The following is a 27,758-nucleotide window of genomic DNA, read 5'->3' on the forward strand; positions in this document are numbered from 1 at the left end:
TTATTAAAAACGTTTATAAGGATGAACGTATTTTTGAGGAAAATGTATAGACATAATAGGTTGATTGCCTTTTCATAGATGAAACTAAAGAAAAGGTCCATAATTATGAGAGGAAGGCTAGAAGGCTAGAAACTCTAGCCGAAACGTCGGCACATTAAAATAAGTTAGCCATACTTATTTGTGTTTCATTGACCGCACCCCCAACCATCTTCTCCTCATTTAAAGAAAAGGTCATTGATATCAAGGAAGGCTGAGGAAATTGCTCCAAATTGTTCAGTATCTAAGGTGGATTCTCCAAATTTTAAGGAGTCCCTTGAAAACAAAACGTTTTATGGCATTATGCTTTAACATTTAATAGATTATTTAAACTGATTCATTTATAACTAAAGTATTATTGTGATTGACATCGAATCTAAACAGTTGTTAAATTGCTTTAAACTGTTTACAGATAGATGATGTATTTAAGTATGTAAGTAACAGATTTCTTGTAGTTTTAAACTCATCCTTGCGGGATTCAAACTGTTGAATTTTACATATACTGTGCAGGAATACATAGTACAGGAAGAACCACTCCGAAGAAAATACTTTCCAACAAAATTTAAAATACATGATCCCATCCAATTGATGTCTATTCAAAGAATATGATTTTTTAAAATTTAAATAACAATTATAGTAATAATAAATAAATACTAAATAACAAGATTAGTATTGTCTAATGTATCGTTAAATCAGTATGTAAAATATATATACTCTTTGGTTGGCAAAGAGAATTTTTGAAAATTTAAATCGAAGTTATTCGTGCACCATTGAAACCTGGTACATCACAGGTTATCTAGTCAGGTTACTTCATTAGGTTTGTTTACTTATTTGGTAGTGTTTTTTGTCATAGGCTATGCTCGTTTGATGTTTTCAGCTTGTTTTATTAAAACAAAAGGTGAGACATTTTCGTTTCATCATTTTTTAGAGACTAAAAAGTAATTTATTGGAATTTTATTTTGTGTTTCACTAAAAATTATAATAACTATGAGCTTATCATTTTCAGACTGATTATGAGCTATCACAGGGGTGGAGATGGCCAACCTAAGGGTTTTGGTTTTGGTGGATTTCATTTGATGAGCAAAGCAGAAAGGCAGGCTGCAGTGCCTCCTCCACCAACTGCAGCACTTAGTAAGCAGGGTTACTCTACTATGAGTTCCATTACAGAGAATGCATTATCTGCAACTTGGGGTATTCCTAAGAAGAGATCCAAAACAGAAGAAGAGTAAGCATTAATTTTTTATGTGGGAGGACTTTATCCACAGAATCAAAGCTAGCTTAAGTATATTGCATGCAATGATTTCTGTGATGTCAAGAACTAATAGATACAATTAGGTATTTTGAAGAAGAAGATGAGACACCAAAATTGGACTACATCCCAGCTCCTGGAAGTCCTACAGCTTTTACGGGTACTGAACAATCTTTGGGTTCTGATGAAGAAGACCCTCTTGATGCTTACATGGCTGACATAGAAAATCAGGTTCTCTAGTGATATTAATTTTCTTTGGTTATGAATTTCCGTTATGAATATAGCAATGATAGTTAGATATATTTTATTAATATTTTGAAGGTATTCAATAAATATACTTTTATCAAGATAATCATGTAATTACTTTCACTTAGTTATTATTCCTTTACAGGAGCCCATGAATGACCAATATTATAATAATAGCACTATATGTTAACTATCAAACAATGATAGTTTGATAATCCATCTTAACTCCATTAATAAGTACTTCTACTTTACTTCTTACCCTCTATCTGACCATTTCTCACAGATAGAGGGGTTATCCTTCAGGAATATAAACCAGCTTATTCTAACCAGAGTGGGAATGATGAGTTTTCAGTTCTTGAGACAACTACAAAATAAAAGTCATCCCAATGAGATCGAAATTGAACCAGCACGGTTGCTGATGCAAGATTCTGAAGGTGATGCTGTTAGCTACTTAACTACAACGGCCTCAAATATTTCTACTTCGTCTGAATTTTACTAATTCAATCTAAGATCTGTTGTGGGAATATATAATTTTAAACTAAATGATTGAGCAGAAATCGACATCCCTGGAGTACATACTCTGTTGAATTTCACATGTCTGACACAACCAGCCAGGCTGCTGCACGTCTTTGTCTGAGTAATGAAAAATTGGACTTGGCCCTACTTTTGGAGATATAAATGATCTTGTCCCCATAAGTCATCAAAATACACTCTGAATAGTGAGGATGAAGTCTGTTTGGGAATTGCTTGGAATATTCTCTAGCAGGTGCCTCTCCTCCCCCCCATTACCATTAGCAATGCCATAGCAAAATATTATCTCATGGTACTCATATTTAGTGTGTAAAACATGGTTAACCGATTAATAATTGAACAAATCAAATTTGTTGGCTCTGTTTAGATTAAAAGTTCTAGTTCCTCTCGAATATTTGAATATAAACCATTTTGTCATCTAATACCCGTTAGAATCAATATACAATATACTTCCCAGGGTACATTGGAAATTTTTAGTAAAATATATTTTATAGTTCTCAGGAATATACACTATTATTATTAAAGTTTATTAATAAAGTCAGTTTTTTATTATTAAAGGAGCATTTCATTTGGTATTTCTATATTTAATATTTATTTTACCTATCACATCACAGAAAAAAAGAAATACAAGCATTGAAATAATTTTTTTTTTTTCTAAAAACACTGGTACTTAGTAAGGAGACTTAGTTTTAAAAATTAGAAGCCAATTTCAGCTTATTTTGTAAGAGATCTCAACTTAATTAACATGGACTTAAAATTATTAAACAAGGATGTTTTTCTAAAAGTGTGATATCTGTAGTTCAGTTGAAGGTTGAATAACATCATATATGTAGTAATAGTGAAATAGGTGCCTGCTTGAAGCAATGGAAAAATATAACAAGTGACGATATTTTTTATTTATATGTATTAAAACATTTTGGTTGAAAACAAACCTCTGACTTAAAAATAATACTTAAGAAACTGAAATGTGAAATATAAGCAAGCAAGCAAAGTAATGGAAAAAAAAAAAGTTAAAATAAAGGACTACTTTTTGTATCTGATTTTTAGCTCCTTGATAGCATTGCACCTTGCCTTATAGTTCACTCGATCGAAGGAAAACATAAAATGGTGACATAATTAAAAGTTTGAGTCCAGCAAAGGGTACTTTGAGTTTAGACTTCTGGCGAGTATGGACTGCTCAAGATAAGTTAGGGCTTGTGCTATTAAATAAATTTCCCTTTGTTTGGGTAAGATGTTACATTTTGAAGATCCTGAAAAAAGAAAATAATGATTAGAATAACAGCCAGATATCAAATGAAGTATTGTTCAACATTTAATTTTACTTTGATACAATAATATTCGATTAATTTAAATTTCACATGTATCATCATAAGCGAGTGGGATTGGATTTTTCTCAAAACTAAAACTCTGTTTTTTGTTTATTATAAATAAGAATAATTTTTCTTTTATATGAAAAAAAAATTATACTATATAGTACTTTTTGGCATGGAACTATGGAACCTATTAAAAGCGAAATAAAATATGACTGTGGCTAAGGACTGGGGATAGTTTTTAATTAAATTAATTGTTTGGGGTCCATTAGACCCCACCTCACCAGTTTAAGGTTGATTTTAAAATATTTTATTTCTAGTAGATACTTTTGTTGTATTGAAGTTTCGTTATATTTATCCAAATTGTATCTAATTTTCTAAAAAAAAAATAAATGGAGATATTCCTAAACTTTTGACCATAGTATTTAAATGAAAAACTTTATTCTTGGTACAAAGTATAATTATAAAATTAAGTTGACTGTAATAGCTTGAAGATGATTCTTATTAAATGTTCTGATCCTCACTTGATTGTTTGTAGATTATTATTTCACAATATATATAAATTTTTTTTTATTAATAAAAATAAAAAATTGTCATATCAATTATTTATCTACCATTTTTATTAGGACAATAATTAAAGTTATGATTAATTTTGGTTTTGTTTGATATAATAAACATTGTACACTTTTATTAATTATAAACGACTTGACACTTATTCCTGGACCTAAGTTTGAATATTGTCTACCAGTCTTTTGTCTTCTATTTTATCAGCAAAAGATTGAGTCAAGGATCAGGAGACCCTTTTAGAGATTAGTAAAAAAATATGGTTACCATAATGGTTACATCAGTTATTGTAATAGCCATTTAAGCTTATATATTTTTTTATTGATCTGAGACTTAGATCAAGTTGTTGGTGTTGGATGATTTTGTCCTGAAAAATCCTTTCTTAACTAACTTACTTAACTGCCTTATCATTTCCTCCAAAATCCAAAAACTGTACTCCTTTAACCCATGAAGGTTCCTGGGTTCAGTATTTTAAAAATAATTCCGTACTTCCATTTTTCAGATTTTAAATAATTGATGTTTATAAACTATAGGAAATGAAATACCTTAACTGTGGTGTAATTTTGTTTACCTGAAATCAGTATATATTGGTTTACAGTATCCTAAAGTTGTACATTTTTTTATTAGGTTCAGTTTTTAATTATTGTTTTTATTAATATTTTCAATTTCTTGTGTATACCGACATATGACAATTTCATTTGTTTAGGTAAAGAAAGAATCGGTTCCCAAACCAGGAAAGAAAAATAATGCCAAAGATTCAAGTAAAGGAATTCGTGATGATATTGAGTCCGAAGATGTTGAGGAATCATATTACAGGTATCATTGTTAAATAATAAAAAATTTATTCACATATTGTAAATGCCAGCCTCAAGTAGCATCCATAAACCAGCAGTCTAATTGATTCAGGAGATGGTCTAGTGTTATTTAAAAATGAAAATAATTGCCTTTAGATAAATATATCTTATGATTTTCAAATGGAAGTTTTAGAAAAGTTTCTGCCGGTCTCAGGAAGCATTAATCATTATCTGGCAAACTATCTCATCATTTGATTCTGGAGGTGGTTTAGTATTATTTAAAAAGGAAATTAATCATCTTCTGCTAAGTACTTTTTGAGTTCAAAAATTTCAGTTTTAGAAAAGTTTCTACTGGCCATAGGTAGCATCCATAAACCAGTGTTCTAATATCATTTGATAAGGGGTGGTGTGGTATTACTTAAAAGAGAAATTCACCTTCTTCAGATAAATCATTTTTTTTTTAAATTGGCTTTTATATTTTATGGAGCCACCATTTTTTCAAATTCCATGATCCAACTGGAAGAACCTCAGTTCTTTAGTGTCAATACAATAAAGACTAAAAATTGCTTTTGCCGTTTTCTTCAGATATTATACATTGTTCCACACAGGCTTTGGAACTAAAGGTATTAGGTTCAATATAATGTATTTACATTTATTCAGTTTCAATATATCAGGTATAAATTTTATTTCAGGTACATCGAAGAGAATCCACGTGCTGGCTTGCAGGATGAAGAATCTGATATTGAAATTGAATATGATGAAGATGGAAACCCTATTGCTCCAAAAAAAAATAAGGTAAGTCTCCTTTAAAAAATATATATATATATATATTTTTTCTGGTTCTAATTTATTTTGATGACTTTTTTGTCACTTCATCAAAACTAATTGTTTTATTGATTGAGTTAGTTCTAAATTCGAATCGTTTCATTTGTTTTTCCAATATGGTATCAATGTGAGTTATGTTTCCTGTATGAATATAGAGATCATTTCACTTTTAATCCAGTTTGGATTAATTCCGATTTTGAGTTGTCACTACTAACTATTTTTACTAAATTCAATATATTCAGGTATATGAATGGTAACTTTTACTCTCTATTTTAAGATCAGATTCCTCACCAAAGGTATCGTATAAGTAGATCCAAAATTACCTATATTTCAGTTTTTAAGAAGATATTTTATTTATTTTTTTTTAAACATTTGTGTTTAAAATATATGTATCAAGAATAATAGTTTATCACATGATGAAGTGAATTTTATAAAATGTATGCTAGATCATGACGACACTAATCCGCAACTTCTTTTCAAATTGTGTCAAAGTGGACGAGGCATTTTCAAAATATAGATGTTCTGAGAATATGTTTGCACCTGTGTAAGAGCAAGTAGTGGATAGTCTGTTAAAATCGATATGAGACCAACTAGATACCAAACCCGCACTATCCCTGAAATTTAACATATTGATTAATCGATTAACTTTTCGATGGACCATGCCTGAACACAAATTTGACATAAACAGTCTTAGAACCAAATTCGTTCCTTGATATCAAAAACGTAAAGTGCGAGTGAATATTTTTGATTCTGTGGACAGAATTTTTTTTTGGCTTTCTTGGATGAATAATGTTAAGCATTTTTAACGTCTAAAATAATAGAATGCAAGCAAAGTCTGGCATTTAAAGTGAAATGACTCTTAGTGTATTTTTTAAAATTAAATATAATAAATTACTGTGGCATGGTAAAGTTCTTCTCATTAAACTGAAAAGAAAAATAAATAAATGTTTTATTACTTGATTAAATTAGGTTGGCAATATTCTCCTTTAATTCATTAGTAAATAAATGCCAGCTAAATTCAAAGTTTTGTTTTAAGTTTTATTAAATTTACCATAACGTGATCTCCAACTTTTCCTAATTGTTTTATTGTTGTAATAATAGTTTGGTGGGTATTAATTTGATACTAATGTAGCTATCTGTTTGTTTCCTTCATTTTGTAATAATGTGTAATTTTAAAACTAGTAGTCTAAGTCTATTTTAGAAATTATCTTTATTTTAGTTCAATTTTAATTTCCATAAATTATTTATGTGCCCAAATTTTCTCAAATCTCAAGTGTAATTCCATTTTAATTTACAATAAATTATATATGTGACCAAATTTTATTATAAATGTTTAATAACTCAGATTATTGACCCGCTTCCACCTATTGATCATTCTACGATTGAATATGAAGAATTTGAAAAAAATTTCTACATCGAACATGAGGAGATTTCATCTTTGACTCCTGATAAGATGCAAGACCTTAGAAATACTTTGGGCATTAGGGTATCTGGACCCAATCCACCTAATCCTGTCACCAGTTTTGCACATTTTGGGTAAGGAACTACATTTTTAATGTTTTTCATATTTCTTAAAATTACCTTTTTTTTTTTTGGAAGATTGTTGATTGACCATGTTTAATATAAAAAAGGGAGGATGGTCCTAATTCAGTCGAAAGAACTGAAATAGTATTAAACTATTTATTGTGAGCCAATGTTTCGCCTCTCTTTTCAGGGCTAAAAAAGATACAAACAACTAAAATAATGTAACAATGTAAAAGAACAGATAACATGAAATAAAAGTAAATTAAGGTATGGCTAAAAATGATTTAAAATATTTGAAAATTTATATAAAAATAATCAAAGAAAATAACATTAAAATTTACTGTGAAAAGTATAAATAAACAAGAATGACAAAAAAATATAGACAATTTATGATAACGAAAATAATAATAATTAAAAAAATAGATAAAATTGAAATTTAAAAATATAGTACACACTAAAAGATGGGAAATAAGAAAAAATAAAATTCAAGAAAAAAGGAAACTAATGTATTTGTTAACCATCAAATTCCCCCATCCCACCTCTACTCTGTTCATACCTTGCATCCACCTTTAGCTCATTATTTTCCTTTTTTCTAGACTTTAATTTTTTTCCTATTTTCCGTCTTGTAGTGTGTACTATATTAGTATATTACTTTTTTATTTGTTATTATTCTGTTTTCATCAATTGTCTTTCAACTTTTTTAGCCCTGATAAAACACTGCGAAGTAGAGCGAAATATTGGCTCATAATAAATAGATTAATTACTTTTCGAGTTCTTTTGATTGTACCTGGACACTTTTGCTTTTTTGTGTTTTTTTAACTCATAATATGAATGATTTATTAATAATAACAAAAATTATCCTATTAGTCTCCACCTTTTTTGTTAAACATATTATTTATCCAAGGTTTTGGCCGATCCTACTATCATCAAGGACAATCTTAATTGTAGCGTCAAAGCCTCACATTGATTTATAAAATTTTGCACGCTATTATGCCCAAGTCAATTTAGCACAGTCAAAATAAACCCCCTATTTGACACTATAACATTTAATATTAAATTCTATTCTTCAAAATTTTTGCATTTTACTATCACTAACTTATCACAACATAGTAAAATAAAAAAATTGTGAATAATAAATTTATTATTAGATATTACAGTGACAAATACATGTTTATTTTGACTGTATTAAATTGTCTTGGCCATAATAGTATGCAAAGTTTTATAAATTAATATGAGGCAGTGAATCTAAAATTAAGATCGTCCTTAATAATGGCTGAATTGGCAGAAACGTTGGACATATAATATGTTTTAATAAAGAAGGTTGAGTCTATTTGGATATTTTTTGTTATGATTAATGAAACTACTAGCCTGGAACAAAATAATAAAAATATATATATAATGAATTATTCTTCTTCGTCCTTCCCTATAGATGGGTATGTCGAGAAGTTAATATATAATATCAGCGGTCCTCCTTAGGTCCCCCAGACTTCCGAAAAGCTTGGTCCCAAGGTCTGATTGGGGGCATATCTCCACATGTGCTCCACCAACTGTCAGCTAAGTTTGGGAAGAAATGTGTGATGTCCAGTTTTCCTTGAACATCATAAAATATGCCATGGGACTTTCGGCCAACATCTCCAACTTCTGTGTCATTTGTAGGGTTTGTTCCCTCGCAGTTGATTATCTGGTCAAGATTCAGCTGATCCCTACTGTCTTCGGCTCCATGTCAGTACTGATAGCATTGCTGCCTGCCACTAGGGATATTTATCGACCTCCCAATCTAGATCTGCTGTGTTTTGTCAGAAGCAGGGTCACCTTGGGCTGGATACAGTTCTTCACCATGCATGGACGGTCTTGGCAGTAGCATCCTTGAGATCTCCACTTATGATTTCTCAGTCCTCTCGGCTACTTCCCTGGTTTTGAGTGAGAACCAGTCTTTAGGTCTTCCCTAGCTAAAGGTACTACCTCTCCTCCGCATCTTGAGCCCTAATGAATTATTTATCTGTGCATAAATCAGTGAACATTGTGGATGGCATTTAATAAAATTGATACTAGTTACATTTTTATATTAATCTTCAACTTTCCTTCAGCTTTAAGCCAAAATGGATGAGCCATTTCCAAATAAATGAGTGTCTAAGGAAATAGGTTATCATATCCTTAAACAAAAGTTATGGATGTAATTGGATGAAATTGATTTTGGACTAGTTGATGATTAAGTTGTGATAATGAAAAAATGTTAATTTTTTTTAAATACATCCTGATTGATCTTTTTAACATGATACTTTGGAGAAAACTAGTTGAAAAAATTGTATATAGTTTAGAAAAGTCAGTAGATAGCAATATGGGTAAAAATGTAGGTTTTATGTGTAACAAGATACATAATGGCAGTGAGGACTTGTAAAATGTGTTATTTACTGATTGACTGTGATAATGTTCAAACAAAAGAAAAGTCAGTTTAAGTGCAGTTATGAAGGAGAAAATAATTATGAAGTATTATTAGAAGAGTCATTTCAACAAGCAGTGAACTTCAATCCAGATACAAAATTTCATTTAATGTAAGTTGTTTTTGTTTGTATGTTGTATTTGTAAGAAATTGTATTTATTTTATAATTAACTAATGTTTTCTCCTATATTCAAATATGTCTGGAATATATTAATAATATTTTAAATTAATTATTTGCAATTTTATTTTATCATTTCATGGATTAATATAGAAATAATAAAAACTTGTAGTCAGTTTGCCTGCAGCGGAAGGGAACTCACACACCCTCCACCCTAGCTCCTTCTCTACTTACCATAACCAACCCCTTCTACTAGGAACAAAGTCTACAACAAAACGTTTTTATTAACAAACTTTCTCATTCGTTTTTATTATTACAATTTTTTGCTTAATTTTTTTTTTCAATTTATATTTTACAACATCTGAGAAAGGAAGTCCAGTCGACTTAGCAGAGTGAATGGGGGGTCAGTGGGTTCGCCATTGCGCCCCGCCTCCCCTCCTTTACCCATAGGCAATCTCGTCTTAAATTTATTTAATATAATGTTTTATGTTTTGTTATTATATGTTTTAGATTTGATGAAGCTCTTATGAAAGTTATAAGGAAGTGTGAATACACCCAGCCCACTCCTATCCAGGCTCAAGCTGTTCCTGCAGGGCTTTCTGGGCGAGATATTATTGGTAATAATACAGTTATTTAAAATTAACAGAATTTCACTGGATTTTGTACAAGCACTCAATTTAAATAGTGCTCTACTTGCTTTAGGTTTATCGAAGTTGAATTTTTTTCAAATTTCCAATGTTTACTACTTGCTTAGCTGATTAGTTCAGGAATTCACTTACCACTTCAGTCCATTCTTTTCATAAAATGGTACTTGTGATATCTATTGCTCCATTTAGCACATTATTAAATGATATTGGGCTTTTTTGGATCAACCTAAGACATGCCTGCCTACAAATACTCATTTCTTTATTTGATGGCTGAAACACCTCTATTCTAATTTAACTTTGATTTTATTCAATTCTATTCTGGTTATAGTTGGTCGTTACATTTGCATACCATAGATTAATGGTCGGGTATATTGACACTGAAATGGTCTCAGTCGTCTGAGAAAGTTCTGATAAATTAAACCTTAGGTATGAGGATGCCAGGGGGAAAAAAAATCTAAGAGTATAATTGTAACTCCATCAATTTTAATCAAATGAATCCACAATAACTTAAAAATATTATTATTGAATTGGAAAATTTCTCATTATTACTTTTTTTGTTTTACTTATTTTAAATATAAATTACTTTAATTTCTAGGAATTGCTAAAACTGGAAGTGGTAAAACGGCTGCTTTTATATGGCCCCTTCTTGTCCATATCATGGATCAGAAGGAATTAGCTGTTGGAGATGGACCAATAGGTTTGATTTTAGCTCCCACAAGGGAACTTTCTCAACAGGTAATTGATGACGACAAGTTTTTGAAATATTTAGTTTTTTAAATAAATAATTGTATTACTTTGCTCTTTTTTATAGCATTTCTTTACCATTTATTTGTTTAAATTAAATTTTTCTGTACCACTTAATTTATTATAATGAATCGAGTTAACTTGTTATTTTCTACAGATTTATAATGAAGCACGAAAATTTGGCAAAGTTTACAACATTAATGTAGTTTGCGCTTATGGTGGTGGCTCAAAGTGGGAACAGTCCAAAGCCCTTGAAGAAGGGGCAGAAATAGTTGTAGCTACCCCTGGTCGTATGATTGATCTCATCAAAGTGAAAGCTACCAACCTTCAAAGAGTTACATTTCTAGTCCTGGATGAAGCAGACAGAATGTTTGACATGGGCTTTGGTAAGAAACAATTAATAAATTTATTTGTTATTTTATATATTCGGTACTTTTTTTATTTTTCTATTAAATCTGTGAATCTTTATTATTAGGTTTCATTTAGGAATTGATGTATAGTAATATCACCTCCGGAACTATGAAATATTCCTTGTATTCTCCCTATATATTTTATATCTCTTCTGAAAACCCTTCAGATTTGGTCATCAAACATATATTTTTGTCTTACAGTAGACTCCCTCTTAACCTTCATTGTTGGATCTTCGAGAGAGGCATCGATGAGGAACATTTATTTAATCCAGATATAATAAAAATAGTAATAATATTCTTTATTTATCCTGGGGCTAGTCTAGTCCCTTTAGAATAATATTACAGGTATCGAAAAGAGGAATTAGTGCCTTAGAGTATAATATAAAATTTAAAAAAATAAAGTTGAACTTATAGAACATCCTAAAATATATCTAAAATAATAATTTGGAGAAGAAAACAAATAAACAATAGTTAACAAAATATGTAAAATAAAAAAGGAAAGAAAGCAGATAAAACCAAAACTGTATATCATCTCATAAATCATAGGGTGACTAGCTTCTAGAGGGGGGGGGAATAAATTAAAAATAATCAAACACTGATGAACTAAAAATAGTTAACAAAAAGAAATATGTTTTTATACATATTTACAAGCATAAAAGAAAATCAAAAACATCAAAAGTAGAAAAATAATAATAAATTAGAAAAAAAAAAATAATAAATAAATCCTCTAACACATCATAAGTCTATAAATATATTCTAATAACAACAAAAGAAAAGAAATAAATGATTGTATGAGCAAACATAGATATCTACAAATTCTATACAGCTATTAAAAACATCTAATAATATTTATGTTACCTTGCATCTATCTTTCTACCATTTTAAATTACGTTTATAGCTTTTAATTGTTATTCTTAAGGAATGGGATGTATGTGATCAAAGAAATCGGATTTGAAGGTTGGAAGGGTATTACAGCTACAAATGAAAAAGGGAACAGAATTCCATAGGGAAGAGTAATGGATCAGGAAAAATCTGCCAATGGGGAGTTATGTATAAGTCGAAGGTCGTGAACGGGTGTTGCGGGAATGTACTGAGATTTTAAATTGAAGGTCAGAGATGTATGATGGAAGACAAGGTTAGCAAGAAAAGATGCAAGGAAATATTTAGGATGGAAGGAGAGATAAAGCCACTTTAACTCTTCATGAAATCGGTTGACAGAGTTGTCCCTAGGAAATGAAATGTAAAAATCAAATTAATCAACCTTTTTTTTTTTGCTTCAAGATCCCTAGAGAAACACCTGTAAATCATAGAAAAATAGTCAAAGTGGGGAATATTAAGGAAGCAACCAGGAGCCTACAGGTTTAAAAGGAAGTAGGTAACAAAGGTAATTTAAATGCTTTAGGGTGGAGAAGATACAATAGGAAATATCAGAGATGTGGTTTTTCCAGGAGTGAATTTGGTGAATGGTGACAGCAAGGTTTTTGACAGATGGATAGAATTTTATTGGATTGTTGTTTAGGAACAAGGTTGGAATATGAGAAATAGTATTCAGGTGGTGATTGAATCCTATTATGATTGCCTTAGTGTTCTCTACATTCAACTTGAGCTTCTTTTCTTCTGCCTAGTGACTAATGTGATTCAAGTCTTGAAATTTCTCTGTGGCAACTAATAAATCAAAGGTGGGAAGGATAGATAAATTTGGAAACTATCTATGTACAGATGGTGTTGAGAATGTTGGATAAGGATGGGAAAGGTCATTGATGTAGATAGCGAAAAGGATGGGGGATAGCGATGAACCCTGAGGGACACCACAGGTGAGGGGTCGAATCATTGATGGAGATTTATCTGGAACCATTGCGTATGATGGTATGGAAGTATTGAAACCAGTGCAGAGAACTTTTGGATTAAGGAAGATTTCGTAGTAAGAAGGATCCTATGGTCAGCTGTGTCAAATGCTTTGAAGAAATCTAGGAGGATGATGATTGTTAGGTTTTGGTGTTCAATGGCAGTTTGGAGGTTGTGAGTTATTTTAAGGAAAGCGGATTGTGTTGAATAACCTGGTCACAGCTGAATTAGAGGGGATTGATGAGTGAACATTCTTCTAGGAAGTTTAAGAGTTGATTTTGAGCAAGATGTTCCAGTACTTTTGTAAAGTTAAAGAGGAGAGAAATAGGGCAGAGGTCATTAAGTGAAGAAGGATTTGGGATTTTATTTAATGGTCCAACTAAAGCAGTTTTCCAAAGAAGCAAGGCAAGATTGTAGATATGATAGAGTATGGGAATAAAGACTGTGAGCAAGGATTTAATCAATTAAACAGGAATGTCCAGTCCATAATGGCTTGTATGGGATCTTAGAATGGTGGTTAGTAGTTGTTATTGGTTGAGGCTTTAGGGCGTAAAACCCTGAGGTAATCAACGCCCGTAGTGGTTAGTAGTTCATTGTAGAATACATGGGTAAAAAAAGAAGTTTTCTGGATTGAAGCTGTTATTTAGAATATCAGGAATGAGTGATGGATCAGGAGCATAGGATATGGTTGTTGAGTTCGTCTGGCATTATTGGTAAAGAGCTGAGGTTAATGGATTCCAGTAAGGATAAATTTTGGAGTATTTTCCACTTGGGTTTGGAATTGGGGGTATTGGAAAGGATCTGATGAATATGAAAGGATTTACCACTTCAAACTACTAATTGAGTTCTGAAATTAAAGAAAATATTAGTAATTTTGTTTTAATATTAAAATTTTTAAAAAAATGTAAGATTGTTTTATCTTTTCCTTTTTTGATAAATTGATTTTTTTTGTATTTATAATGATTCCTCCATTATTAAAAAAAAAAAAAATACAAAAAAGAGTATTCAACACAATTGCTAAATTTTGTCTCAATACACCCTAAAAAAATCCTTTTCCTTGTACTTTTGTATGTTTTGTGTTCAATAAAACTTTTTATTTGTATTTAATTAGTGGAATATTTGATTGAAAGGACGATAATTTTTCCCCAGAAACAGTGAGCTGGTGTGCACCTGCCGTTTTTCCCAGCAGTTTAACCAGCCTTCACTTGCAGTAAACTGCATTATCTGGACTTCTTGTTGGTGCAAAACCAGTGCTTTCTCTTTGAGAATAGGTCCAGTGGACGGTGTTATCCATCCTATTTCTTGAATGAACCAAAGCTTAAGGGTATCATCAAGAAGTTCAAGAAAAGCTGTGATTAAGAACATAGTAAGAAATTAGCTTCTAGATCCTTGTGATTTCTTTATTATTATTATTATTTTCAATATTTTACAGTGGTTAATTCCTTCTCTTAATTTTGTAGTGGTTTTACTGATAGTAACACTATCCAATTGTGTAAATGCATTTGTTCTTACAACTACTTCTGGTTTATGTTGTCATTTGTTATAAAACTTTAAAGAGTTCAAAATTTTATTATAAAAATATCTGTTGTAGTTAATTTCATGATCATTTCTGTAAGATTGGCTTAGACTGGGTGCAAATCTGAGTAGAATCAATTGTAGTTTATTTAGGTTTGTGAAAATGAAACTGAGAAAATTGCGGCTATCATATGTTTAGCTGAGTGAAGTTACTCCATGGTCAACTCTGCTTCCTCTAAATTTCCAATCCTCCCTTCCTTCAAATTTCAATTTATTTGTGTTCATTATATCGAGTAATAAGATTGATAAATTATTACGAGACATTCTGCAATAAAATTCAAAGTAAATTTTTGAGTAAAAAAGATAATAATGGGGTGTATAAAAAAATGACTGTTTTTCAACTAAATATATGTATTATTATTTCTTTGATATAAAATATAATTAATATTCAAAGTATAATCCATTGTTATCTTTACCGTCATTAGCCATCTGCTAGCCAATTGCTGGATCCCATGCTGATACCATTCTTTGGGATGCCTGTCAAAGAACTCTTGGACTGCAATTTCATCTTCTGGAAAATTACCAAATTTTTTCCCTTGAAGGAAATAGCCAATGGGTCGAAACAAGTAGTAATCCAATGAGGTAGGAGGTTGAACCTATGAAGTTTTTTAAACTTTTCTTTGGTTCGACAGGAAGTGTGAGGACAAGCATTATCTTGTTGGAATAAAACTCCTTTTTGGTAGATCAAAACAGTATAACACTGTGACAACTTCGCATACAATCTTTCAAGTTGTTCGCAGTAGAGTTCAGAATTCATAGAGCATCCATCAGGAATAAATTTGTGATGAATAAGACCTTTAAAATTCCAAAAAAATGCAAAGCATGAATTTTTTTTTTCAAATTGCCTCCTTGCAGCAACCAGAGAAGCAGTTTGACTCCGATCTAGCCATTGCTCACAGGTATTCAGATTTCACCAGTATACCTACTTTTCATCATAGGTGACAATCTTCCAGTAAAATCCCCATGGTGACAATCATACCAGAGGGTTTTTCCATAAATTTTCACAAATTTCTAATCTCATAGCTGATTGCTGAAGAGTAAGTTAGTGAGGGACCAGTCTACTGCTCTTTTTCACCTTCCGCATGGAGAATAGTTGGCGATTAACAGTATCTGATAGGATTTGACTCCACAGCTTCCTGCAGAACCTCATTAATATCCATTAATGGTCACCCAGAGCCCTTCTTTCTTTCCAACATCGTATCTCCACTTCTAAATTTTTCAAAGCAATGCCGCGCAGTGCACATGTCAAGGACACCTTCCCTTTCATATTAATAGTTTCACGAGTTGCTTCAGCGGCTGTGAAATTTTTTTCCAGTAATGCCCTAAAATTACTAGAATTTCGTAGAACACTTAGAAATAACTAAACAGAGGTTTTTTTTTTAAGAAGTCAAATGTGATTAAACAAGCATAGAGAATGCTCTAAAGGGATTATTAACTATTGGTAAGTATTAAATAGAATTAAAATATTTACAGTCCTTTGAAATCTTGAATTTGATAAAACGGTAATTTTTTTTTATACACCCCATTACTTTTGTTATCTTTAGAATATTAAATCATCAGTCTCCAAGTTCAGATTCAAATATCCTTTTATATTTCTGTGTATTTCTATAACATATTTTTGTATATCAATAAAATAAAAATTATTTCCACTCCCAAAAGAGCAGTAAGTGTAGAAGAGTAAAGTTTATTACTGAACAGCCAAAAGATCTGTTCAGTTATCAACTTTACTCATCCTATCTTTTTGTTATACTTATCTGGATGCCATGAATACAAGCAAAAGATATTTGTGGAAGACATTGTTAACTTTTTTTTTTAATTCACTTTTATTTTTTATATTCAATTAGCAGATGAACTGGGTATAAAAGGACACAGTTAAGAGGGAGTCTACTGTACCTGTTTTCAGCAACCAGATACATGACCACCTAAAAGTTATGCCTATTTTTGGCAGTAATTATTTTTGGGATATTGGTTTGTCATAAAAAGGTTTCTAAGATGATATTTGGATTATGCTGTCCAATAAATTCTTTTCCGTCAAATTGTGAGGAACCCATATATCACTTTGAGAAACATATCCTGCAGCCCTAAAATGATTTGAGACACTTGCATGAGATATGTTAAGCATTTCTGTGATATCCCGCAGATATCACTCGTAGAGTGAGGTTTGTCTATGACCAATGCTTGAATTTGGTCATCAACAGTTGAAGGACGATCCGAGCACTTTGCGTCTTCCAAATCAAAATTTCCAATTCTGAACCAAGTAAACCATTTAGGGTGGTGCTTTCTCCTAAGGCATCATTGCCATAAACACTGCAAATTTTTTTAACTGTTTGTGCAGTGGATTTTCCTTTTCGGAAATAAAAAATCATTAAATGACGAAAATTAATTTTTTTCTCTCCCATTTTGAGCAAGCAAAATACCACTTAAAGATAAGGAATCTTGGTTGAAACTGGTGCATAAAAGCACCTTAACTAATCATTTTTTTAATCTATTTTGTATTCATTATGACTGAAAGTCTTGATATTTCTCTTTTATGTCCGGCCATTGCTTTATACAAGTTGAATAAAATACCCTTAATGTCAATCATAAATTTATGCTCACACAAGAACTATTTGTATTTTATTATTAAATAAAAAAATATTAATCTACTTACATTTTTATTAGTTAAAAAAGTTTACACTTATAGTTTTGTCATTAATTTTACTTTTCATTACCATATTTCTATGTAACATTATTGTAAAGAGGAGATTTATGGACAAGATTAAAACATTAAGGATATTTACCTACTTCAGTTTAATGTTATTTTGAATTATATTTAGTTACTTCATTGTCCCTAATGATGTTTTGCAGTGAATAGCTAAAATTTGGTGTAGTATTCAGATTTATTTCACAGAATATTTTTTTTTTATTCTTCACAGAACCTCAAGTGAGATCAATATGCAATCATGTACGTCCTGACCGACAGACTCTTTTATTTTCTGCAACATTTAAAAAAAAAGTAAAGCGTCTAGCTCAAGATGTGCTGATAGATCCAGTAAGGATCGTTCACGGTGAAGAAGGCGGAGAAGCTAACGAAGACATTACACAAGTTGTTATTGTCCTTCAACAAAGCAACAAACTTCCATGGCTGTTGGCCCATTTAGTTTCTTTTCAATCTAATGGCTCTGTACTAATATTTGTTACTAAAAAGGTATGTTGATGACTGGACTGGTAATGTATGAAATATTTTGATTTGGGTAATTTTAAATGTAGAACTCTTTTCAAGGAGAAATGAGTAGAGTGATGTGTTCTGTCAAGAAAAAAACAATTAATATAAACCTATTTTAATATATCGATGATCTCCCCCTTGTCTTTTAATTCCTAACACTCCTGCCTCTGCATTATCCTTCAATTTTAAACAATTCCCTTCCATGTATTGACCTTGTCATAAGGAACTGTACTAACACAGTATCTATAGACTAACATACTGAACCAACTTACCCTGGTTGACTTTGAAACTACCATTCCCAACATTATTTTCTTTAAAAAATTAATTTACTCAACAACCCTATCCGCTTATATCTTTCTATTTCTGATTCCTACTTTCATAAAACCAACAAACACAGAATTGAATGGACCCTTTTTTCTAATAATTTTACTCTCAACCTCAATACCCCTAAAAAAAGCATCCTACCTATTCCATTAAAATTTATTTTTGAACTGAGTCAATAACTTAGAGGTTCTGTAAATTGGAGCAAATTTGATCCAAACTGAAAAAAGTTTGAGAAATGTGGTAAAGTGCTTTAAGACCTAGCATTCAATTGTCGACCTTCCCTCTTTATTTTTCTGTCTCAAGAATTGTGATTGATTCGGTATTTAATTAGATCTGAGGTATTAGTTATGGATACAGAAGTTTAATTGGTGGTGAAGTTGTCTTTGAACACTCTTCTAGTTCTTCAGTGCTTTTAACTCGTGAATTTCCAATGGAAAAAGATATTTACAATGATTCTCATAAATTCTTATTTTAAAACAATATTATATCAGTGATTTTTCCAATCCGATCCACCCTGAAGGAATAAATTGCCAAAAACCATGATTCACAATTTTTTTACAGTTTTCACAATTTGCAAACAGTTAGGAAAATCAAAAAAGTTAAAGTTTAAAATTGTTTGTTGAAATTCAATTTCCCGCAATAATCTGCAATCATAATTTGAAGTTTCTTGGACAGAGGAAACAGAAATGACTAATTAAAAGTAGATTTTCTATGATTGAACACTATTTTACTCTGATCTGAAATATTACCAAGAATTCATACATATTTTCGGATTGAAAATTGTTATGTACTTAAATTATTAAAAAAAAATACAATTTATTTCTTTTCTTCTAGATTAATGCTGAAGAGTTAGCTGAGCAGCTAAAACTTCAGCAAATTGAGTCATTACTGTTCCATGGTGATATGGATCAAGTTGAAAGGAATAGGGTTATAACTGCATTCCGTAAAAAAGAAGTTGATATAATGGTTGCAACAGATGTAGCAGGTATCTTCAACTTATTTATATATATGGTTGTCATATATTTGTGAATTGGAAAAAAAAAAATTAAATTAAGTTGGGATTAAAATCCATCAGATTCCCATTAATATTTTTCAGACATTTCATAGCATTATTTTGAATTAATTTATCTCGGAATCAGGAGTTCCAGCATCAATCTTTACCTCCTAGATATCTCTGTTGTGTTGTTCCAGTTGTAGATTCTCGGTGCTTGAACATCATGTATTATTATGCTATCTTAGCAAAATTGCTATTTTTTTTAAAATTGATCTGAGCTCCTGGCTATAAGATATTGCTTGGTTAGTTGATTCACTTGATTGAATGAAGTTGTGTGCTATTATAAGCACACTAAAAGAAATATAAACCATAATTTTCTCCAAAGTATCTGGATGTGTGTGAAAACTTTGGCAATAATGAATTTTTATTTCTGAACCAACATTTTTTATTTAGTTATTCTATTTTATTTAACATTGTTTTTAAATGTGTAATACTTATAGTAATACATTATTGTATATTCACTAAGATCAAAAGTAAACATATCTTTTATTTTTTCTTTCAGCAAGAGGCTTAGATATCTCTCATATTAGAACTGTAATAAATTACGATATGGCAAAAGATATTGATACACATACTCACAGAATCGGGCGTACAGGTAATATCCATTTTTGCTCTTTTTGTTTCTTTCACTGAATTCTCCCTTCCCCTCTCTTTACATCATTTCTATTTATTACATATTATAATTTTGAAATTCTGAAATCAGCAATCCTACAAATCAATTATTATTTTTTATAAATAAATGCTGCAGCTAGATTGAAAAATGAATGAATGAAAAAAAGAATTATTCGGTTGTCCTTTTTTTTTATTCTTTAGGGATAATCTGTAAATAAAAAATCTTTTCCTTTTCATTTTAACTCTTTTTATTATTTATGCAAACCTATCAATTTATAGAGCATTAATTGTTTTGTACAAATACCACAGGTAGGGCTGGAGAGAAAGGGACAGCTTATTCATTAGTTACGTCTACAGATAAGGAATTTGCAGGTTGCCTTGTTCGGAATTTAGAAGGTGCTGGGCAAGAGGTCCCAGCTCCATTACTTGAACTTGCCATGCAGGTATTAATGTACTATATCTTAATAATGGTTAATTATATTATATTCTTATTAACTTAAGCATCTACAAACATCAGATAAATATTAATCCAACATACTAATGTTGTTATATTGTGCCTTACAAGAAAAGGGGGAACCACTCTGAAGATTGCTCTGTAGTTTTTTTTACCAGCGGTGTAGGAAAATGAAGGGAAGCTTTTGATCAGCTACATTCTTCAAGTTTTACTAATGTTTTGTTTTCATTAATTTGTATCAATCTATAACCGAGAGATGAAAAGATTTTTCAAATTGATTGCTGTTATTATAATTAAAAGAAAATAATAAATTGATGACCTGATAATTAAGTGGAGTTGGAAATGGTTTCAGAAGGTTGTGGGTTCGAATCCCACTAGGGTGAGATTTTATTTCACGGCAGCCCCGAGATATGAATCCTGACATTCTTATTCTGGGGCTGTGTAGGTCTTCAATGGTGGACTTGAGCCGTAAACAAAAAAAAAATAAAATAAAATAATATTAATTTCAAAATATTAATTTGTAACCATATTTCAACGTAGTTAAATTATAGTTACCAAAAGGAAAGAAGTGGACTAACTAGTTAAATGAATAATCAAACTGCTTTTAGAAACAGAGGAAATTTAATTTAAAATAGAGAAATAAGAAAAATAAAACAACTATAAAAAGTATACATTGATTCTTCTTTATTGTGAAGAAATGGGAAAATATTGACCCCAACCGCAAACCCTAAGTTAAATTGTGATTTGCTTATATTTTTGCCTGTAGGTATAGAAAATACAATATAGTTCTGTTTAATTATTAGGCAATATTTAATTTCAGCTGAATGGCCTTGGTACTAGGTATTGGTGACACATAAAATACGAATTGTTTTCATAAAATTAAAACAAAAAGTTTAAATATTATTTGTTTGCTGGCACAAGATAAAGGCGTACACTATTCTACTGAATACCAGATAAATGAGAATTTTTTTAATATCTTGCAGCTTTCCTTTTAACTTGAAAAGTGGCTTATTGCCAATCAAAAAATTTAGATATCCTTTCACACTACAGAGATATTTTCTGTTGAATAAAATTAGACTTACAAATATACTAAAACCTACAGAAGAAATATTTTCTTGACATTTACATCTTTAATCTAATACACATTAATAGATTGTTGGTTTTAAGTAATCCAATGATTATTAAATATTAAAAGTTAATGAGTTGTATGTTTATGCATTGAATAATTAAAGTGGCTGGCCATTGTTAATTATAACTTGTAATTTATTTATTATTCATAACAATGTACCCTTTTTATGTTACAGAGTGCATGGTTCCGGAAGACAAGATTCAAATCTGGAAAAGGGAAGAGTATAGGGGACAAAGCTGGACTTGGATTTAGGGAACGGCCAGGATTGGGAAGCAGCACCAGTAGCGGTATACCTTCTGCTGTTAGTATATTCCTTTATTTATTTCAATAGGTTATTTTTGCTGTAATTTATTGTTCAACTTTCAATGTGGTATTAAAGCTTTTTGTCATCTTCCTCTGGTTTTTATGTATATATGTTGTTTTTTCATGTATTATGATTTTATTTATCATAATTTTGATGACTAATCTGTTAATTTTGAATTTTAACATAACATTAAAACTTAAGTTTAGTTTAGGCAGAATCTCTGCTTAAAACTCCCTGATGAAGATCTGAAAATCAGGTCAAAATGTTGGCACAAATAAATAATATTTTGTTCATTTGTGTTTTTTTGCTACCACATGCCCTGATCATCTTCTCCACTTATTAAAAATTAAACATTGAATTATATTTAGAATTAACAAGGCTCTTATATAGGGTGTTTTTTTAAGCCCGATAGAACTTGAAATTGTAAAAAATAACACAAAAAATTAAATTGTAATCAAAATTTTTTTTTTATTCGAAAGATCAATACGTGACATTAACATTTGAAAATGATTTCAGGCATATGGGCACCGCGGCTGTTCTTGACGAAGCGCATTCTGGACGTCCAATTTTGGGCCACTTTTTCGAGCACTGCTGGCCGTATGTCACGAATAACACGAACAATGCTGGCCTCCAAGGCGTCAATTGTTGCTGGTTTATCAGCATAAACCAGTGACTTCACGTAGCCCCACAGGAAATAATCGAGAGGTGTCAAATCGCACGACCATATGCGGCAATTTTGCTTATTAACAAACCCGTTAAGCCAAAAATCCGCCTCATCGCTGAACACAATTTTACAGAATGCGCTTCGTCAAGAACAGCCGCGGTGCCCATATGCCCGAAATCATTTTCAAATGTTAATGTCACGTATTGATCTTTCGAATAAAAAAAAAATTTTGATTACAATTTAATTTTTTGTGTTATTTTTTACAATTTCAAGTTCTATCGGGCTTAAAAAAACACCCTATATAATGCTTTCATTAAGAGAAGATATAATTCTCATGTAAATAATATGTTAAATAAAAATTATAAATTTACCAATTAATTAATAAAACTAATAATAGTAAGCATTATGAAATTAATTCTATACTTGACCTATCTCTGATGACATTTTATTGATATACCTTTTTTTTTTTTTTAATTTTGTGGCCATGGTTAACAAGGGTATTGAGACATTACCTTGTCATTCTGTAATTAGTAGGTTTGGTCATGCAAATCTGGCCAGGCCAGGGTGAAATTTTTTATATGTGTATCTTCTCTTCTTCTACCCATAGGCCATTTAGTGTGGGGGTGCTTCCAACCATCGGTTCTATGCGTTCCTGTCCCTGGCAAGGTAATGAGAAGAATAGCACTAGTTTAACTCTATGCTGCAACTTAGGACTCATGTGTAATGGAAGTGAAACAATTCTACAATGACCTGACACACGTAATGTGTTTTATCCTCAGAATTAATTTTGACTTTTTCACATTAATCAAAATAGTTTGGTAACCTGTAGGATAACATTCCTCCCCTAGTTGAAGTACATAAGAATGTAACACCCAAATAAACAATTTTCATTTTAATTTGAGAATTTGCCATATACTTAATATCTCATTTTTTGGTCAATATTTTACTGTGGTAATTTTTTTTCTATTGAACCAACCATAAAATTAATTGATTTATATTATTTTTTCCCCAGCCTTCAAATATTCGACCCTCCATGAGTATATCAGAATTAATGCCAAAAACAAGTCGAGGCCCAGCAATGGATAGGTTACAAGCTATGAAAGCAGCATTTAGAGCTCAGTATCAAGCACAGGTTTGTTTTTCTATTTCTATTTCATAAATTATTATTATTACTTAAAATGTGCAAGGAAAAGTAAGATTTTCTTTAACTATAACAATAAAGTTAAATGTTTCACCTGATTAAAAAAAAAATTTAATTGATAAATCAGGGATTTATTATATTGTGAAGTGGCAGCTATATCTAAATCATTAATTTTAGTTTTTCTGTAAAAGTGTCGAAGTTTGCAACCATAGGTGTACCTTTACCTTAAAACTTGGTTCTTCATATTAGATTTTCTTTAATTGGCACCAAATTATATCAGCTGATTCTTCATATTGTGTAACCCAAGGTGAGAATAATGGATGATCACTGAGGTAATTCTACTGTAAGCCATCTAAAAATAAAGTTTTGGGTCGTGTTTCACTAGATGGTGCAAAGTTCATAACTTTTACAGTATGTGTGAATAAAGTCATGTACTTGTTTGCTAATTCGATTAGATTTACTTCATTGTTATTCATTATGGTTTCATATTGTTTATGTATTTATTGTTCCTTTATAGTATTATTTTATTTTTAATTTAGAATAATGACATTTATTTTATATTGTTCTCTGATATAGTTTTTATTGTAGATATAGTATACTCTTAAGTTATTTTTATTTTGCAGTTTCTAATGAGATATTTTATTAACTGTACATTTTTACAATATTCAGAAGGGTTCTTTGTCTCAGACTAAATTTATTTTCTATTCTATTCTGTTTACATTTATAGGATGTTTCTGTATATATGTTCATCCCCACTAACTTCTACAATTATCGGAGTTCTGATTTGATTTTCTCTGGGCCATAACAGTAGCATGTAATCCCTCATTTGGGGTTATTGTTTATTTTTTAACCTTATCTTGTTGTTGTCCAGCACACCTAACTCTATAATTTCCTGAATGGGATGTGGTGATTTTTTACTGCCTCTGATGATAAATGATATTTTAAGACGTTTGTTCGGATGTGTCCTGAAGATATTAATCACTAAAAAACCACTAACAACAATTTTGTTACATATTTGACCATTTGAAGTTTTTGACTCACAGATTCAACCAGAATTATGTTTGACTTTGGAGAATAAAAAGATTACTCAAAACTTGTGCCAATATGTTGGTTCATTAGGGCCCAAAGGGAACATTAAGTTTAGATGTTTCAGCATCTCATCTTATCCATTCCGATTTTATAAGTGAGTTAAAAAGAAAGACAGCTTGAGCCCCTACTTTTTAATTATGTAATTTATCGTCATTAGACGTTTTTTCTTCCTGTTTGGAAATTGACATCCAGGCCTGGAAGATATGAGCACATCACCTTCCTCATTGAGATATGCTTTTGTTTTTTGGCTATGTAATTATAATGTTATTTAATCTTATGAGTTAATTTTTTAACGTGATTAACTTATTCTGGACATTGTGATGAAGATCTACTAATTAACCTAAAACGCCAGCACTCATTACAATTAATTTATACTTAATTATTTTTCAATGTTCACTATTTCAACCAATTTTTTTTTTAATGTTAAAGAAATTGAATTTATTTTTTAAAGAATATAATTTGTTTCACTTCTCATTTATTTATTAATTTTAAGTTACAATTTCTGGGATGGCCAAACAAAAAAAGTTATTCCAGATTGTCTTTGTCTCCTGTTTATATGTACCTTTACTTAACTATTTTCGAGTAAACTCTGAAAGTTCTAAGTTATAAATTTAATAAGAAATTAAAGTATTTTCTCTAATTATTAGAAGCTAAAAATATAACCATGTTTACAGTTCACAGCCTCTGAGGACCATACGTGGGAACAAACACTAGACAACCCTGATGGAGCACCAAGGGTAAAGAAAGGACCCCTCCCAGAAAAGAAGGTTAAAAAGAGTCGGTGGGACAATCCATAGTAGTTAAATTTTTTATGCTGTGGCCCTCTAATCACTTAACTGCAAGAACAAGCAGTTAACTCTTAATTGTTATGTAATATTAAGTGTATGATTCATAATTTTGATTATATCATCGCCATGTATATAATAAATATTACATGTTTTTGTTTTTAATTATGATTAATGTTTTTAGAATAATTTGTAATATAAAAGGACAGACCTGAGGGTTGTTTTTGTATTGTAACTAGTGGTTGTAAACAAAATAACATTCACATAAATCATGCCTTATTATTGTTCCTACAATTTAACAGTTAAAGGAGTTTTTTATGTTTTCACTAAGTGGCTTTTGTTAAGAGTGCTCTACTGGCTTCTCGGTTTGGGCAAATATGAAATAAAATATTCGCATTTTGTAGGAAATTTTGCCTATTTTAATTTTTATATTGAATGTTAGTCCTCGAGAAATGCTTAGTTTTCTTGTAACAAGAAAAAAAAAAATTGAAAATTTTCTTTGTTTTTTCATTCAGAAAAACCTTTGTTAGCTGGACCTAGGTAGGAGGTCCAGGTATGTAGGTGTTCCCTAGAGAGGGTATTTGTTAGTTTCAGCTTTTGAAGGATATTTTTAATACAGTGAAAATTCATAAAAAAAAGTCGAAGCCTATGCTAATTAGAGACATATTATTGTTGTTTGCATGTTTGATTTCCAACATTGCACAATCACCACAGGAAGAAAGAATGTTACTTTTTTTCAGAATCAGAGACACCTTAGAATTTGAACTAAGATCACTTTTTTGGTGGTAAAGCGTTTTTCAATGTTTGTTTTATCCTCATGGTGTTATAAATCCCGAACTGAATTTCTTTTCTTTCTATAAATGCCATTAATTTACATCAACTCATCATTTAATTTTATATTTTCTACAGCATGCTGTTGTATCCAGGGTACAAATTTGTGTAAACACGATTATCATAGTAAAATTTCAATATCAGCAAAATATATTCATATGTTTAGATTTTAATCTCTTATCCATAGTAATTATAACAATACCATATTAATTTAGTTTTAAACATGACCTACAATCCCTGGCAGCTTAATGCCAATAGTCTTTTCAAAATTTGGAACAAATATATATTTTCATTTTCTTGTGTGCATAAATTAAAAATGATTGGTTTGGTTACTCTCTAGCCCCTATCAAAATTCTTGTAGAGCTACTATGATAGGAAAGGAGAGACAAATGGTTAATTTTCTATCAATATTCATTAGTAGGACAACAAAAATTAATTTTGCTTCTTTACTTTATATTTAAAAGGGAACTTTCTTATTTAAGCTAGAATAACATTTTAATAAAATATAATAAAATTTTAAGAAACGTATTGTATAAAATCAAAATTCCCCATCGTGTTTAGCATTTTAAACTGACCAAAAATTATATAAGGTTATTTATTTGACCAATATTGTTAACCAAATTTATGCTCCATATATTTTGTCCTCAAAAGTAGACTCCCTAGGCAAAGATTTTTTCTTATTTTAATCAATATCAAGCTACGTTAATGTGTGTATGCTTATCAAAGAGAATTTTCTAAAGGTAATAAAACTTTTAAAAATTGAAACAAAAATGGAAACAATCAATTTTAATTTTTGAATAAGTTTGATACCTAAATAGCATTGAATTTGGATAATGACTCATATATCAACTATGAACATTTCTTTATTAAGTATTAACATTGCTTACTTGTTTATACTTTCTATTTGATAATTTCTTGGCAAAACTTCTTTAGAGTGTGATTTTTAACCTGTATTTTGGAATACTATAAACATTAACGTTATTTTAAAAATAAGATTTATAAACTTAGAAATTCTAGTAAATGAACAGAGCTATACATGGAGATGACATAAAAAAGCATATTGGAAAATTATAAAAGCTTTTATGGACACATTAAACAGTTTTAATGAAACAATTTTGAAAACACTATTACCATAAATTTCTCAATAAATGTTCTATTGCCTGAGAAATTGGTATAGATATTATTCATGAATTAATCTACAAAGTTTATAATTTTTTTTTCTTTAATTACTAATCACTCAAAGATTTCTTTATTACAAACTGATTAAAGTATCTTACATTGAGCTAATACCTGCTCAATGTAAGATAC

General features: G+C 30.4%; 1 protein-coding gene across 1 annotated transcript; it reads left to right on the forward strand.

Moving 5' to 3' along the window:
• The first annotated feature begins 804 nt into the window (after positions 1 to 804).
• On the forward strand, positions 805 to 25,784 carry LOC106682948 (ATP-dependent RNA helicase DDX42). Its single transcript, XM_014424105.3, has 16 exons — positions 805 to 934; positions 1,043 to 1,261; positions 1,372 to 1,516; positions 4,643 to 4,752; positions 5,423 to 5,525; positions 6,901 to 7,091; positions 10,148 to 10,254; positions 10,880 to 11,019; positions 11,186 to 11,414; positions 17,774 to 18,045; positions 19,222 to 19,372; positions 19,944 to 20,036; positions 20,363 to 20,496; positions 21,812 to 21,937; positions 23,617 to 23,736; positions 25,509 to 25,784. Exons 2-16 carry the CDS (start codon positions 1,050 to 1,052, stop codon positions 25,629 to 25,631), a joined length of 2,256 nt encoding a protein of 751 aa, XP_014279591.1. The 5' UTR covers positions 805 to 934; positions 1,043 to 1,049; the 3' UTR covers positions 25,632 to 25,784.
• Positions 25,785 to 27,758: the final 1,974 nt, after the last annotated feature.

Source organism: Halyomorpha halys, unplaced genomic scaffold, assembly GCF_000696795.3.
Source record: "Halyomorpha halys isolate HHAL.00 unplaced genomic scaffold, Hhal_1.1 Scaffold453.1, whole genome shotgun sequence".
Classification (NCBI taxonomy): Eukaryota; Metazoa; Arthropoda; class Insecta; order Hemiptera; family Pentatomidae; genus Halyomorpha; species Halyomorpha halys.

Excerpts from the sequence above, each read along its gene's own strand:
- LOC106682948 (XM_014424105.3), top strand. The coding sequence starts at position 1,050 with ATGAGCTATCACAGGGGTGGAGATGGCCAACCTAAGGGTTTTGGTTTT. Across the intron at positions 7,092-10,147 it reads ACCAGTTTTGCACATTTTGG|ATTTGATGAAGCTCTTATGA; the intron begins GTAAGGAACTAC and ends TATATGTTTTAG. Across the intron at positions 19,373-19,943 it reads GGTTGCAACAGATGTAGCAG|CAAGAGGCTTAGATATCTCT; the intron begins GTATCTTCAACT and ends TTTTTCTTTCAG.